This window comes from Hydra vulgaris, chromosome 15, assembly GCF_038396675.1.
Source record: "Hydra vulgaris chromosome 15, alternate assembly HydraT2T_AEP".
NCBI lineage: Eukaryota > Metazoa > Cnidaria > Hydrozoa > Anthoathecata > Hydridae > Hydra > Hydra vulgaris.
Window position 1 is genome coordinate 51,557,594 of NC_088934.1, and position 12,407 is coordinate 51,570,000.

General features: G+C 26.6%; 1 protein-coding gene across 3 annotated transcripts in view; it reads right to left on the reverse strand.

The window, feature by feature from the left end:
* Positions 1–1,109: 1,109 nt before the first annotated feature.
* The window catches only part of LOC101235232 (uncharacterized), a 78,806-nt gene continuing 67,508 nt past the window's right edge, over positions 1,110–12,407 (reverse strand). Inside the window, exon 12 of one of the 3 annotated variants that reach the window (XM_065820104.1) lies at positions 1,110–1,427. In XM_065820104.1, the coding sequence (XP_065676176.1) occupies positions 1,419–1,427 (9 nt within the window). In that variant the 3' untranslated portion in view covers positions 1,110–1,418. Of the gene's footprint in view, positions 1,428–1,775; positions 2,659–3,448; positions 3,738–12,407 lie in introns of those variants that run through there. The other 2 variants (XM_065820102.1, XM_065820103.1) reach the window with 2 other exon arrangements.

Genomic DNA, 12,407 nt, shown 5'->3' on the forward strand with positions numbered 1-12,407 from the left:
CAGTAAACAAAAACATGCCTGCAGAATATTATTTGGAGCTGATAAAATTGTACCATGCGAGCCTCTTCTGCGTATACTGGGCGCATTAAATGTTTTTAAAATAAACTTACATCAAGTTTTAATGTTTATGTATAAAACAAAAATGGGACTATCTCCTAAAATATTTCAGTCCTATTTTGAAAAAGTAGAGCATAAATATCCGACAAAATTTTCAAATAATAACTACATTGTCCCTAAATATAATTCAAAACAAATTACATATTCAATTCAATATCGTGGACCCTATTTGTGAAAAAGTTTCCTAATATTGCAAATACGGAAAAAGTTAGTATACATCAGTTTAAAAAAGAATCGAAACAGGTGTTATTACTTATGGATTTTAATATATCCGATTTTAAATGCCTCTTTTAAACTAAAATTCAATTATATAAAATATGTATCAGAAATTATCAATTTTTGTTTGTTAGTTTTTTCATTATTTGAGTTATGGTGTTTCCTCTAATCTTAAAAGTTATTGGTGAAATCTCAGCTTTTCAACATTTTACTTAACTATTAATGAGTTGTTATTTATTTTACTTTTAATTAAATTGGTTAAAAATATACATACATAAAACGGTTTTTTTAAATTAAGTACTCTTTTATTTTGAATTTTTTGTTCTTTATTTAAATATTACTTTATTACAAATTGTTATAAATTTTATTTTCATATTCTTCAAAAAATACTTTGTATAATATACATATATAGTGTGGCTCTTGAAAATACGTGCTCTTTAATTAATTTATTTATTTTTTGTTTTTCTTTTTTACTTTTCTTTCAGTTTTTCTTGTTTACTTGATTATTACTCTTAACATGAATAATGTTCTTGAAGTATTTCTTAAACTAATTGTTATTTATTTTTACATTTATACTTTTTAATAAATAATTTGTAAAGTATAAATATATTATCCGGCTATTGTAAATACGTACGATTGGGGCTCGGTGATAAGACAAAATAATGTCTTCTACTCGCCCCGCCAGTTATTTTTTTTATTTATAAACCTTGTAAATTGTAAAAGTTATTAAACGGCGAAATAAATAAATAAAAAAAAAACAGAAAACAACAAACCACTAATTTTTCAAGATTTTATCCTATTGAAAAATCATGCGTTTTATTGAACATTCAATTTATAAAAATATAACTATTAAATAATATAATGTAAATGTACTAAAATAAATTATAAGTTTAAAAACTGCTCAAAGGTAATATTTAAATTAACAAAAATCATAACATTTTATTATTATGAGCCCACTTAAACAAATGCATTTGTTTGAGAATATTGAAACAAATATAATAAATATGCTAAATGGATTGATTTAAGAAAAATGTTTTATGATTTTATTCGTCCACCAAAACAACTCCATACAAAACCTTCAATCATTACGAGTTCTAAATATTAAAAAAAACACAATAATAATAATCGGATAACCATTTCGCACTCTATAGCCTTAAACGCATTCTTTCTAAATTCCTTATAATAATAACCTTCTTTTACGGATCGCTTAAACAAACAGTTGAAGAAAAATCGAAAAACAAGTAGTGCAGTAACGATCATAAAACCTTGATAGAGTTTGTTTGATCAAACAAAGTGTAATCGATTTTTTTTATAAAATGTTTTTGTTAATTAATTGCAGGAGCATTATTTCCTGCTTTCCCACTCTTCACGCTTTCTTTTCCTACTCTTTACGATTACCGGATTTAATGGCCACAAATTCAAAAGAGAAGAAAAAAAAAACATTTAAAAAAGACCTTTAAAATATCTTTAATGTAAAATAGTCGCGAAAAGTGATGCATATAATACACATCGTACACTGACAAATATGCATAAAAATGTCAACAAGTAATCAATAAATACACTTCGTAGTTAACGCAAAAGAATCGTTAATATAAAAAAAAAAATGTAACCCAAAAAGTTTTTTCTTTTTTAGCTATATAAAACATACGACACTCGTTTCTTAGATGTTTAAGCTTTTTACTTTAAAAACGGACTAGGTTAAAATTGATACTGTCTTGTCGTATTCTTGTTCAAAACAGGATTATTATTGCCAAAAGAAAAACAACCTTTAAACGGTGTGCCGATGTATTGTAGAGAAACACATGGTTCAACGAGTACTTTGGTCGGATATATATTTGAATTTTTTGTTGAAGAACAACTAATGAATTCAACAACTTCTTCTGAGGCAAGTTTTACGTTAGGACAACTAAAATTTTCAAATGTAGATTTTCTTGCTACACAGAATTGATCAAAATCAGTTTTGCTAGTAGGTGAAAAAAGGCTGTTTGATATTTTAGAATCGTGAGATCGGTCAGAGAGTACATTATTTATAGCTGAAATACGCCAATTCCCGTAAAATTTATTTAAAGATCCAACACGATATGAGGAAGTAATACCGCAAGCTACTTTAAAAACATCTTGAGATGTCTTTTTAGAAGCTACATTAGAAATGGTTGAAGAATTATACTTTGCCGCAACACAAAAAGTTTCTGAATTTGTTTTTTCTGATGTAACAATACTTTTTTGTTTGTCATTGTCATCTTTCTTTAAAGTACAATTTTCTTTATTATTTGTTTTACAATCACCAAAAATTATCATGCTTTTCATTGTGTCATCTAAAAAATCCTACGATACAAAACAAAAATAAATTTGTACATCAATGTACGATCTAGCGTGTACAAAAAATATAATAAAACCGGGTTAAACCGATCACATTGGATTTCTACCAACAGTTCAAATTAAATACGGAATAGATAAGAATGTTTAAAAAATAATTCACCAAAATAAAAATTCTTTATATATATATAAAGAATTTTTTATTTTGGTGAATATATATTTATGATATATATATAAAAAATTCTTTATATATTTCATAAATATACATGAACCAGAGCCGTGGCTAGGCTCTGATTCATATATATAAACGCCACACACCCTAATTGATGGGAGGAGTGGTCTCAGCAAAGTCAGGACGACCCCCACCCTTTTTTTGAAAAAAAGTATATATTTAAGAAAATTGGGGCCTACAGGACAAGTTTTTCTTTTTTTTGTAGGGGAGAAGGGAAGGGTTCTCCAAACCACTAGCCTCGGCACTGATATTTATTGACACATATTTATGGAAATAAAAACCATACTTTATATAAAAATATTTATAACAATAATTTGTAGAAAATTATATTTCATTTAGTTTTATTTTTGAAGCTGAGCCATATTCTGACAGTAAAAAAAAAACGCATACAACTGTTTACTTTTAAGGTTACTTAGTTTACCTTATTATTAAAGCGCGATTTAGAATTGTAATAGAAACTTAAAACCTTTGCAGGCTTTTATAAAAAAAAACTTAAGTACAAAACATCATTTGTGCAAACCTACGTATATGCCAACTAGTTACCGAACCTGAAGAAGGACGAGTGCATAAATGCAAACTAGGCAAATTTCCTCTATGATGAATAACAATAGAATGTGAACAAACGTAAAAGAAAAGAAAAAAAAAGAAGAAGATACAAATAGGTTTTATCATTAGATAATAAATTTGATTCGTTCTCATTACTAGAAAAAGTAATTTAACTAATAATATAAACAAATGATCGATTTAACTTTTGCAAAGACCAGTTGCAGCTCACACAAAAATATCAAGTATACTTTTATAGTATTTACTTTGTCGCTTATCGTTCTGTCAATCTCGTTCAGAGCAGTTCTGTAAACTAAAATAATCAAATTTAGGTTTTAAATATACATCTATTAAATTTATAAGGTAACAATTTAATGTTTGTTTTCAGAAATTAACTTTTCCATTATACGTTAAAACCTTAAGATGATTTCTTATAAAGGGCATAACTTTTTGGGTATTTTTTTTTCCAGGATATACATTAGGGCGGGTCAAAACCATACTTTTTTTAAAATTTTGACAAGCAGCACTATGTCGAGTTTTTTGTAAACTAATGTAAACTAATTTTATTTTATTTTACACCCCCCTAGAGGTTGCACCACACACCCTAATTTTTGCCCCCAAATTTTTTTTTTTTTTTTTTTTGGGCATACATTCTATTTACATAAAAACTTTAAGCAAAAAAAATTTTTTAATTTCATCACCTTTCAAAATATGATATCATGTCAGCATAAGAACTTTTGCTACGCTACTATGTAATTTTTTGGTTTTTTCTATTTGTTGCATTTTAGTCTCTATACGTAGTATATTTATTGTTTGTATATATATTTGTCTACTTTTTATTTTTATTAATTGAAAATAAAAAATAACTAATATTAAGCAACACATTGTATCATGGCAACATTTCATACTTGCAGTAAAACTGACAACTTAACATTTGGACAAGGTTCTAAATTTCCGACTGCAATGATTCCTACAAAAAGAAATGTTGTGAAATATTGCTATTATTTTCGTAGAAATGCTAAAGGCAAAGAGGCAGTATTCTCAAAGGTATGTAGATTAATGGAAAAAGCATCCAATTTAAATAAAACTTCAAGACTTAGAAGAAACGCTAATTTTTATGACAAATTGAAAGCTTTTGACAACATGTTTGGCATATGTTCATGCAACTGTTATGATTTAAGAGTAGAAAGAGAGAAATGCAGATGTACTTTTAAAGTCCCAATAAAAGAATGGGATGCGTTTGTTGGGCAAATGAAACGCACAAATCAACTTGGACTACTTGATCGTACCTACACATCTACTTTAAAGAAAACTGAAAAAAGAAAACAAATCAGTTAAATACACATACAAATGTTGAGAAATACACTGATAGACAAATTACCGATGACAATTTTTATGAATCTGAGGATAATATCATACTAGATGAATCTAATAATGAATAAGACAAGCTATACGAATCTAATGTCTTAAAAAAATGTCATCAAAATAGGTTTCATTACAACGAACTAGCAATCATAGCAGATCGTTATTGTGTCAGTTGCAGAGCAACTGCTGCTATTGTCAATGCTGCTCTAAAAGACACATTTTATTGGCGATGATAAGTGATGAAAGAAAACAAGTTAGAACTACAGCCATTCAAAGGATACTTAAATCCAGGTTTACTAGCGAATCCAATAGACATTTCAAACATTTCCTACAACATTAAATCTTGGAGCCATAGATTACTGTGAATTAATAAATTGGGACATCGAGAAAGTTCATTCACCACCTTTACTGAATGACTATTCAAATGAAGATATTTTGAAAGCCAATGACACTCCATTAAGTATTCCAAAGTATCCTTGTCATAGTCAGAATATGGAAAGAATAGTTGGAGTAGTCACAAAGGCATCAGAAAATAGATATGGCTACGAAAAACGTCACAAATGTGTAATAAACCTGTTGGAGTCCAGGGGGAAAATGCCTAAATTTGATTGGAAAGCGCAATGAAAATAAGACATTTATAAAAATATACATTTTTTTGTAGCCTATAAAAAATTTTCATTCTATTTTTTTTATATTTCTAAGAGTTTTGTTTTTTTGCTAAGAAAAGGTAATATATATGAACAGAAAGCATTTTAAAGCTTATATCCTTTTTAAAGTTCTTGAATCCTCTATTCTAATAAAATACCTAAACAGTATTTTAGTAAAACATTTTTGTAGTATATCTAAATCATCACAATTATATAAAATAAAATAAAATAATTATAAAATAGTTATATATAAAAGTTCCTTATACCCCCTTTTTCTTTAAAATGGTTAAAAAATCAGATTTTGTGTGCAACCCCTACGGAGGCTAGCACAGACCTAAAAATTGGTATACATCCTATACACATATATAGGAACCCCCCACAATATGCTGCTTCTTAAAAAAAAAAATTGACCCGCCCTAATATACATCCTTGTTTCAGGGCCGTGAAAACCGTGAAAAGAAGTGGCAAGTGCCACTTTCCCTACTTTTTTTCAAAAGGATCTTTTTATTTTTTTAATTTGAGAAAAATCTTCATTTTTTTCAGAAACTGACGATTGTGTCCTTCTACTTCGAAACCCGTATCGTCGGCCCTGTATTTGATACAGGCATAAAAAAGTTAAAATTTTGCACCAGTCCTCGGAGTCTTTAATGTTTGTTTTCTTTTTTCTTTTATCAAAGCCAAAATACAAACTTTGATCTATGTTTGTATATTGTAAGTTTAATTATTAGATTTGTATTTTGCAAAAACTTCTAAAACAACTTATTCTTGTAATTTAAGTTGTGTATATAATCATACATTAAATCGTGTATTGCTATAAAACACGCGATGAAAACAAAAAAAAGTCTAAACATGCAGTTTAATTAAAACTTGTGACTTTGCATTTAATGCAGAGTTGTTAGTCCTTGGCCTTTGTTTTAAGGCAGAGTTGTTAGTCCTTGGCCTTGCTTTAAGGCAGATTCTAAAGTCCTTGGTCTTGATAATTTTGGCCTTAACCTTGATTGTTTTAAAAGTTTTACTATAGTTGATTTTTTTACAAGAGGGCAGGATCAAAAAGTCTTGTTTTTTAAATGGAATGACCTTTGAAAACTAAATTGGAAATTCAAAAAAAATAAAATAAAAACGTTTAAAAGGGGGCAAAAATACCTTATATACTACCTATAAATATATATTTATTTTTGAGAAAAGACATTGTTAATAGAATTCTAAGTTTTTAGTTATAGATATTTAAAACTTGTGTAACGGAAGGAACGATAGGTTCCTTCCATGACACAAGTTTTAATGGCTGAACTAAAAATTCTAATTATTACTTCGGATGCCAGTTATCCATAAATTAAATCCATAAAACCAGCAATCCATAAAATTAAAAGTTTTAATTCTATACTTTTATATATTTTTACAAGTATATTTTCTTATTGACTTCGTTGAATTCTGCGCATAACCTTGATCTAATTTAACAACATGTGGTTTTATTGTCACAGCACTTGCTACCTACAGTTTTGTTAATAATTGGCCTTAATGTCTTCGGACTAGAGGCAAAAAAAAAAAAGAATACATAAACAAATAAAAAAACAATAACATAAATAATTTGAATGAGGGATTAAAAAAAAAATTTAAAGATTTTTTCCTAAACTTTAATAGTATAAAAAATTTCAGATAGAACCTTGCTAAATGCGACAAACTGTGTTTTATTTAACTTTTTTACTTTTAATTTTTTTTATTTTGGTATGCTTAATTTTTTTTATTTTGGTATGCTTAATCTTTAAAAATGCAAGCCTCGACAAAATTAGTATATAGTTATTTTCAGAGTAATGTTTTTTTTTTTAAAATAAAGAAAATAAGCATAAATCTACTAAAACATTTCAAGACAATTAGGACCTGAAATATGATTATTTAAAAAATTGGTTTGTACATACAGAAATTTAAATGTTTTATTTGAGAGCAAAATAAAGTAAAAAAATGTCATCAGTCAATAAAAACTCTAGAGAAGAATATTTTGTTCTAGTTTTTTTTATGTTAACCCTCATAAATAGGCTGTTAAAAAAAGTAATATTTAAAAAACATTTTGCCGGCATTTTGTAGCTGTTATATGTAAAAGAAATTTGAAATTCTTTTAAAAGTGAGATAGTGTGTAATCATTTAGAGAATCGGAATCAACTCTGAAAATCTCGAACAATATATCCAACAATATTTATATAATTTCAGACCAAATCCGTTGGCTATGAAAAATTTCCAGCATACCCTCTTTAATATGTATGCTGAAAATCTTTGATATGTATCGTTTAAAACCCTTTACTTGTAGCTAATAAAAGTTTGTTTATCATTTATTATCAGTTTATTCTTCAATGGCAATTGAGGAAACCTTGAAAGTTGAGAAAATTTTGATTGGCTGAAAGAAATGCCCTAAAACCTGGGCCCAGCACCTCTACCCAAAATGTCAGGGCAAAAAAACTGAGTTTCACCCATTACTAAAACTAAATTTATATTTATCGACAGATTTCAAAATTTTTGTAAGATTTCACTAAAACTTTAACTTAAATTCTATTCAATAAAAAAATATGTAACAATAAAATGCATAACAATAATTTAAACCAACTATAACAAATATAACAACGACAAAAAAAAAAAAAAAAAATTATATATATATATACATATATATATATATATATATATATATATATATATATATATATATATATATATATATATATATATATATATATATATATATATATATATATATATTTATATATATATATATACACACACACATACATATATAAGAATAATACACACAAATGTTTGTATTTTCTTAGTTTGGATCTGATCTGATTAATTCTCCCAAGGATTAGGCAGAACTATTTCTTTGAATTTGTCTTTTAAATTGGATAAGGCAAAACTATATAACCAAAGATAAGGTAGAAATATTTCCTCCATTTTGTCTATTAAATTGATTGGCTGCACTCTTCCTGCCATTCTAGTTAAACAGGAATGTTAAACAAAGCATTTCTAGACATCCAAATCACTAAGGCTTCCGTTGCTAAAGAGACTTCTTAATTGAACTCAACTACAACTTCTGATCTAGATAATATTCCTGTCATAGTTCTACAAAAGTGTTTTCCAGAAATTCAAGTATCTCTAGACAAATTAATAAGTGACTAAAACTTGTTTTCCTGACTATTTTCTCTCTATTATTATCAACAATCAGTTTTTTCTCTATTGCTAGCAAGGTTTTTGAGACATTGCTAACAATAGAGAAATTTAATTTTAGATTTTTATTTTAATTTTAATTAACAAACTTCTGATACAATTAATTAACAAACTTTAATTAAGAAACATCTGATAACAGACTTCTCGCCTTGAGTCTCATAACTAACTTTCTGAAAATTAATGCGGTTGTGGTGTAGTGGTAGAGCTCTCACTTCATAGGCGAGAAGTTCCACGCTGATCCCTACCACATCCCTAGTTAAATAACGCTCGACTTGTTTCCTTTCCGCAGCGGTTTTGTTTGTCAAGGATCATGCTTTGGAGTTAAAGAGTTAAGAGGTTCTTAAGCATAATTAAAGTAGCCCCTTCGATTATAGTGGCATTTTTGGCCTTAGATGAATTGACAATTGACAAAAAAAGATTTCTGAGGTTGGCAACTTTTTACCAACATCAGAATTTTAAAATAAAAATAGAAAAAAGGACATTTCATTTAAATTTTAATTAAATTAATTAAAATAAATGACATTTTAATTAAATTCTAAATAATAAGCTATTGCTCTTGACATATTAAAAACTTCCCATAAAGTTTAGCATGCTGATCTTCTCATAAACTTCATATTTTGTACCTATGAAAGTTTTAGAGATAATTAAACCATTTTTTTTAACCGCAGTATTGAAGTCATTCTCAAATGCTAACACTTTTTTTCATTTCTAGTAACTTCTGGGGTCCGCAAGTTTCTCTCCTTGGTCCTGTATTGTTTCTTATCTACATTTATTAACTTCCTGATATTTTAACATCTAATTGACTTTTTTTGCTGATCAACTTAATACTCCTGTCTCAACAAAAAGTCATCATTTTTTAATCGCTTAGTACAAGCAGCTAATCTTGAATCTAACTTCTCTCCTGAACAGCTTGGGACTTGTAGAAGCTTATGAATTTTAACTCCAACAAAACATAGGATTTGTTTGCGAACAAATATCAAAATTTTGTCGATGTTCCTATATTGAGTCCTGAGACCTCTTCTTTAATTTTTTGGATTATCATTGACTAGTAATCTCTTACATTGGTCTTAACTTGCTTGCTGTCTTATCTCTTTTCTCCCAATTTTCCCAAATCCTCAAAAACCCTATATCTCTACAAATCTCTTATTCACCCCTGTATGGAATGCAGTTGTCATGTTTAGGCTGATTCTTCAAGCAATTCTCTTTCTTTTCTAGACAAGGTTCAAAAATGCATTGTAAATGTATTGTGACCTGCTCTATCTGCCAAGCTTGTGTCATTGTCCCATATAAGGTTATCATGATGATAAGCATTTATAATGCATGTACCTTTTCTTATTCTTGTTTTCCTGACTCATACATCCTTCAACTTTTTCAAGTCTCCTGGCAACGCCATCTAAACTCTTGAGCATTATTTTTTGTTTTCCAATAACTCCCTAACTAATAGTGGTTACTTGGAGATTGTTGGCAGTAAATTGGTTTAAAAAAAACAAAAAAACTTCTATTCAAAGAGAAGCAAATATATATATATATATATATATATATATATATATATATATATATATATATATATATATATATATATATATATATATATATATATATACATATATATATATATACATATATATATATATATACATATATATATATATACATATATATATATATATATATATATATATATATATATATATATATATATATATATATATATATATATATATACTTGCTTTTAATACAATTTTAATATCTCTAGGGACATTGTAAACATATATAAGGAATTTTTTATTAAACATTACTGTTGCACTTACTATTGTATTTTATATATATATATATATATATATATATATATATATATATATATATATATATATATATATATATATATATATATATATATATATATATATATATATATATATATATATATATATATATATATATATATATATATATATATATGTATATATATATATATATATATAAATATATATATATATATATATATATATATATATATATATATATATATATATATATATATATATATATCTATTGTTGTGTTGATTATGTAATAATAATCAATTTTTTTGATTTGAGAGTGATCAATATAAAGCGAAATAATCAAAAAATAGATCAATAAATAAATAAAAAAGTAAGATGAAAAAAACAACTTTTTTACGGTACTTATAGTTTCATGCTGTCTGCGGCACTCATCAGCCATATATTTAAATCCATATATTTAAATAAAAGGATTTAAATTTATGGCTGATGAGTGCCGCAAACGGCATGAATCTTTAAGTACCGTATAAAAATTGTTTTTTTTCATCTTACTTTTTTATTTATTTATATATTTATATATATATATATATATATATATATATATATATATATATATATATATTTATATATATATATATATATATATATATATATATATATATATATATATATATATATATATATATATATATATATATATATATATATATATATATATATATATATATATATATATATATACCCCGCTATTTCCACAAAGTTTTTGATTTTTGAAGGTCGTCATTTGATTTCTGGTGCATTTTGATGAGTACATAGAGAAAATTATAAACATTTTTTTTTAAAGTTGAATCTACTACCTCCTCCAGTCTATTGAAATTTTAACATTTTCTTCAAACCTTCTTGCTTTAGCAAAAAGTATTGTTTATGCTAGTATTTTACGTAACCTTAATAAAATAAACTTAAAATATAACATAAAATACTTGAATCACTTGGGAAATTTTAAATGTTAAAAAATCTTACAATAAAACAGGTATATTACTAGTTTTACCATTTGTATAATTCAAGGTTTTGTTTACGCAGAATTTTAATTTATATCTCTAGGGACATATTTAAAATCGCAGAAATAAAGCATCTACTGGGTATAAAAAATTGCACATAGAATTTTGGGAAGAAATGCATAATCTTTTTGACATTTTTCCTTCAGATGTTATTGACATAATAATGAAAGATAAAACTAAATCACTTCCAACCAGAAAAGAAGATTGAATGTTTTTAGACAACAAAAAAAAGCCTGCGAAAGTGGTGAAATTGTAAAAACAAATCAATTTCAAGCGAAAATAATAAGTCAACAATCATCTGACAACATTTTTCAATCAAGTCATCAAAAACATTCTGAAACTGAATTTGTAGACTCAGTTGAGTTTGATATAGACTTTAAAAAATACAATTCAAAAAGGAAAAAAACTGACGATTTTGTAACAGTTTCTTTGCCTTAAGATATAATTAAATCAACATTAATTGTTGCAAAAATATTTCTTCAACAGATTAGGTAGCTATAATTGCAAGTATCATAAATGCAGGCAATGGAGATTTGAATAAGTTTTCACTATCAGAAACAACTTCAAGAAGGCATAACAAAATGGTCTTAAATAAAGGATTCTTTTATCTCAAAAGCTAAACATATATCTCTGAATCTTCAACTGGACACAAAAAAAGTTACAGATGTTGTTAATCATGGCAAAAACGTGGACAAGTTGGCAGTAATTGTAAGCTCACCAGATCTCAATGAGCCCCAGCTTATTGGATTTTCTGATTGGAAATTGGAATTTCTGATGGGTGTGGAATAACCCAGGCTACTGCAAAAAAAAAAGTTTTAAATGGAATCTTTTTGATGCAGTTAATAGTGCATCCTTTGATACAACTGCGAGTAATACTGGATGGATTAAAGGAGCAGTGTCAATTATTGAGAGAGGGAGAGGCAA